General features: G+C 40.2%; 1 protein-coding gene across 1 annotated transcript; it reads left to right on the plus strand.

Moving 5' to 3' along the window:
- The first annotated feature begins 244 nt into the window (after positions 1 to 244).
- On the plus strand, positions 245 to 5,354 carry LOC121187360 (galectin-6-like). Its single transcript, XM_041046569.1, has 14 exons — positions 245 to 344; positions 904 to 992; positions 1,572 to 1,776; positions 2,312 to 2,425; positions 2,709 to 2,744; positions 2,826 to 2,855; positions 2,956 to 2,991; positions 3,108 to 3,134; positions 3,277 to 3,312; positions 3,482 to 3,508; positions 3,615 to 3,644; positions 4,580 to 4,668; positions 4,762 to 4,927; positions 5,062 to 5,354. Exons 1-14 carry the CDS (start codon positions 300 to 302, stop codon positions 5,206 to 5,208), a joined length of 1,077 nt encoding a protein of 358 aa, XP_040902503.1. The 5' UTR covers positions 245 to 299; the 3' UTR covers positions 5,209 to 5,354.
- The last annotated feature ends 119 nt before the right edge of the window (positions 5,355 to 5,473 follow it).

Here is a 5,473-nt window from a genome sequence, read left to right on the forward strand (position 1 = left end):
TGCAGTAACTGCTGGGAAGGAGAAGGAACCACAGTTTACACTGATGCTGGTGTTTCGTTCCACATGCTGCTCGCTCTCATAGACAAACACTCGCTGCCTTTTGTTGTAATCTGCCACTCCTCTGCTGGGTCAAAGGTTAATGTGCACCTTGTGCCAAAGTAAACATGGTGTTGCGGGCCTGGGTTTGGTACCCTCTACCCCTCCCTCATCACTTGTATAAAACGAGGCCTCCAGCAGAGATCAGTTCCCCACAAAACTCTCCAGGATCCGTCTGCTTGTCCACCTCACTGACTGCTGCCATGGCCTTCGTTGCTCCTCCTGGCTATCAGCCTATCTACGGTCCTGTAGGTATCTGCACAGGCTGCTGCTGAGTTTTTCAGGCATGATTGTCCCTGTGTGTCTTTGGCTTGGTGGATTATGCAGAGTGCTAATACAAATGGATTGGGATTTAAACACCAGTGGAGCCGGCCATGCTTTAAATATGTTAGAATGACATAGTTCGTACAAAAAATAATGTTATGTGTTTTTTTTTTTTTTTTTTTTTTTTAGACAGCTTGGTACAGGATTATATGACAGACTGGGTTAGAGTATGACCTAAAATCTCATCATCATAAAGTCCTCTCCTACCATTATGGGATTCAGTTACTTTATTTGTACTTTTTTTGTCTATAAGAGATTGAACATGATGTCAGGAGGAAGGGTACTGAAAGTGTTTTGTGTTAATAATTGTAGAATATTTGTGTTGTTTGCCTAGAAACACAGTTGTCATTCTGAGCTCAGATCCTTTACTTACATGAAAGCTTCGGTAATAAGCGTTTAATGTATTATGTAACTGACATTAAAAGATATGTCTTGCCTGCCTGTTTGCCATGTACAGTATTTTGTTTTGTGTCCACTGTACAGAGAATTCCCTACCTGGGGCCCATTTATGGAGGCCTGAGACAAGGGGTGTCCATCTACCTCCAGGGGTCCATCTCTGAGGACATTACCAGGTGAGTTGAGAAAGCATAAATCTCTAACATTGTTTTTGTATATACTGTATGTACTTTTAGTGTAAAACTCCTCCATGAAAGCAGTGGTTTGACAAAAAAAATCTCTGTGTTAGGTGTTTCCAAGTAGGTAACTGTGTAATGAGTTAAATCCAAAAACCAGAACCAAACACCACAACCTTTGACACTATTTTAACATGGAGGGTACACCTTGTGTAATCATACACTGGGTGGAGCAGGTTTCTTTGCATTGTTGGATATCAAATCAGACTTACAACACTCACAGCTCCACTTTTATCATTTGCCCCTCCCCCTTTTTGAAATAGTAATAACTGTGTTGTCAAAGGTACTTTTACAGGCCATTAGCAGGCAAAGTAAACACTGCACATACCTGAGTGTATCATGACATCTGATGTGTGTCTTTGTGAGGAGATTTTTTTTTTTTTCCTTTAAACAAGATCCTCTTGGCCCCACCTGCACCTAGTTTTTTCTTCTGTTTTCTAACACTAAACTAAAACTAACAGTCACTTCAGGACTCAGTGATGATAATGTCTCCGGTTCACCTGCTGTTGCTTTTGGCAGATTCTTTATCAACCTGCTTTGTGGAGAGTCTGAGTCCAGCGACATCGCCCTCCACTTCAACCCACGATTTGATGGCTGGGACAAAGTGGTTTTCAACTCTTGTCAGAATGGATGCTGGGAGTCGGAGGAGAAGATTCGTAGTATGCCCTTCTGCAAGGGCCAGACCTTTGAAATGGTCATCATGGTCACTGCTCAAGGTTACCAGGTTCGACCAATCAGAAATTAGTTTGTTGACGCATATTTGAAGGTTGTTTGTTGTTTGTTGAAGGATGTTTTATGGGTACACTTCAACCTCACCTATTTAGCATTTACAAATATTATATAAACGTTTAATACACACTTTATAACACAGTGTAATACTGTTGTGAGCAGACATAGGGACATTTTAACTGTTCTTTTTAATGTACAATGTTTGACAACCATTGTAAATTCTCCCATAAGGACATATTTTATATTAATACAACTGTGTTTTACTGTATTTTCATTTGTCATCTGTTTATTCACCAGCCTCCACTTACAGGTGCCAACAGGAGGAGTAAGAACTGTCAACAAATACATTAATAAACACTTATGTCTGCTTTACAACTATGTTACATTAACCTGGTTTAACTTTTGTTGTGCTGCAGTTGTGTGCAGTTCCTAATAATGTGAAAATCTCTGAAACCTTTACACAATTATTTATTACTGAACCATAATGATGTGACGCCCTCTGCTCAAAACCTGACATTTCTCTGCTGCAGATCAAAGTCAACGGGAATGACTTCCACACCTTCCATCACCGGATCCCTGTGGAAAGAGTCTGTGCAATGCAGATCGCCGGAGATGTTTCCATCCAGACGATTAATGTCATAGGGGTGAGACCTGCAGTCCCTGAAGCTTTACTGTTACTGAGGGTGAATGTATTGTAGTAGCAGCAGTGGTGTTAGTAGTAGTTGTTGTAGTACTAGTTCTTTCGCTTTAGTGAAAGTAGTAGTAGAACCTGAAGTTGTTATTAGCAATGTTTGCAGCTTTGTGTCTCTTTTTTTTTGAGTATTTGTTTCTTGATAGGTAAACAACATCATATGTTGTGTTAAACCATTGGTGTGTTTTGTCAGATTAGTGTATGCTCAGTGTAGTGTATGTGTATGTTTTTTTTAGGGTGGAATGGGTGGAGGCATGGGAGGAGGAATGGGGGTAAGTGCCAGACCACTAATAAAAGAGTAAAAACTAAATTCAACACAGCATTGTATAATATTTAACATGTTCACTCCCCAGCAGGGAGGATATCCGGGAGGCTGCACGGGAGTATGTCATTATTGTTGTTGGAAAAATATTTACAAATATTAATAAAGTGAAATATTGGACAGATTGTCATTAACCTCTTTTCCTTCTTACTGAAATTCAGGGAGGATACCCAGGAGGCATGGGAGGAGGAATGGAAGTACATATACTCAGGAGGCCTTTGTTCACAACAGGATGGTGATAATTTTTCAAGTGTTAATATTAAATTAAATACAGCATTGAACAGTGTTTAACATGTTCTCCACTTTTCAACAGGGAGGTTATCCAGGAGGTGGCATGGGGGTGAATAAATACTTCAAATTATAAATTCATCAATTTTTATATTGTCTGCTATAAACCCATCAAAAATGCAGTAAATCAAAATAAATCACAGAACAAAATTATATTGAATTATATTGAATCATCCTTTTAAAATGTTTTTTAGGGTGGATATCCAGGAGGCATGGGAGGTGGCATGGGGGTATGAAAGAATGTTATAATAACACACTTTATTTTCCTTCTTTGTTATTTACACATTCTATTATTTTATACTAAACTAAGCCAAACCAAATTGTATATAATCAGTAGAATGCATTCAGTAGACTGTGGCATCAAATTTGTACAAGTTGTCTTCTTTTATCTTCTGCCAGGGAGGATACCCGGGGTCACACCTGCCGGTAAGAATGTTGCATGATGAAGCTAACATCTCCTCTGCTTACATAGCCCATTTTTCTTGCGTTTGGTGATTTTATTTAATTCTTGCATCTGTTACTCTGATTACAGGGTATGGGTGGACAGCCAGTCTACAACCCTGTAAGTAAAATTTGTTCCACACTCGTGTGCATTACAGTTAGTGACGGATTGACGCAAACCCTCCCTCTAAAAAAGTCTACCTTAGCAATTTGATGCTGGATGGAGATGATGGTCAAGCCAATTGTTGATATATGTATTTAGAGTTGTGAGTTTTCACTGCTCTCTTGTGGCCACAGTGAGGCACAGCAGCATGAAATTATTTCGTCATTAGCATAACAATAACAACAATAATTCCTGAGTAATCATTCTTTTTATAAATAAAGGAACAGAACTTATTATACTGATAATACAACTTTGACATCAAACAATAAGACCTTTACCTCTGATGATGATGGTTGCTGAACTAGCTGGTGAAGACCTGGGAAGACCATGGTTAGAAAGTAGTCCAAAGACACAAATGACACTACAAGTAAATTTGACATAGTTAGAAAGGCTACTGATAGCAGAGTTGAGTTGAGTCGAGTATAAAGGTTTGTGTACAGGTTTGTAGTACTGAACAAGTCACCATTTTGGGCCTGCATTACTGCCCTCCTGTGGTGACAGAAGAGAACTGCACCATTAAAGTCGTAGAATCCTTGTCAGTGCAAAGATGTTCTCATAGTTAACTCTTAAACATGTTCAAACATATGCTGGCATTTTATGTATGCAAACAGATAACAGGACAGTCAACAATGGACTGAGCTAGGGCTGTGACAAAGAACAGACTTTTGAAGACTTTTGAAAGCTGAATTGAGTGCAATATTGTAGAGCTGAGCTTTACCAGCTCTGCACGACACAAACACTTTGATTTAGGCAACGTCCACTGGAGTCACCCTCTGGTTAAACCCCACAGGATCAAACAGTATTTATTTGTCTGTCCAGTTTGTTTTCTGCCTCACTGGTCTTGCTATAGAGTTTTAACATTGTTATCTTGTTATTCGTCTTATTTTTTCAAGCCTGTGCCTTACTCCAACATGATCCCAGGGGGGATGTCCCCTAAGAAGACCATCATCATCAGAGGCATGGTGCCCTATGGTGCAGACAGGTGTGTGTGAGCGTGCATACGTACGTCATTACAGTGTGTACAATGTGAGTGCTAACAGTCGTTTATTCTAACTCCTGGGTCTCTGTGTTGCAGAATTAGCATCAACTTCATGGTGGGCAGATCTCGGGACATCGCTTTCCACATGAACCCCCGGGTGAGGGAGGGGATTGTGGTGAGAAACAGCATGATTGGAGGTAGCTGGGGCCAGGAGGAGAGAGAGCTCATCATGAACCCATTCATTGAGGGGCAGTACTTTGATGTAAGTAGTGTCTGTCATTCATTCTGTAAATTTAGTCCTCATAATGAATTTCTTTGTGATTTATGTGCGTTCTACGTGATTTTGTACCGACTGTGGGTCAGCAGTGTTCTGATTTTTGGGTCTGTGTGTCTCAGATGTCGATTCGTTGCGGGAACCAGAGGTTTAAGGTGTTTGTGAATGGGCAGCACTTGTTTGACTTCTTCCACCGCTTGCACTCCTTCAGTGAGATTGACATGCTGGAGATAGAGGGCGATGTGCAGATCTCCTACATCCACTTCTGAGACCACACAGACACACACACACACACCACTGCACTGATGTTTAAATCCTGTATTCAACTGTTTCATGTTTCGTGGATGTGTCAGCCACTGTGTTGTTCATCTCCATGTTCATATATCCCTGCTGCATGGTCATAAATCTCAATAAGACAAGTTACCTCATCATCCGCTGTACTGTTCACATTGACTTAAGTGAATTAATAAACATGTCACATATCAACACATTTGATATGAATGAGATTGATGCTGACCACATTAAAGCTCAGGA

The sequence above is a fragment of the Toxotes jaculatrix genome, chromosome 9, assembly GCF_017976425.1.
Source record: "Toxotes jaculatrix isolate fToxJac2 chromosome 9, fToxJac2.pri, whole genome shotgun sequence".
Lineage (NCBI taxonomy): Eukaryota > Metazoa > Chordata > Actinopteri > Toxotidae > Toxotes > Toxotes jaculatrix.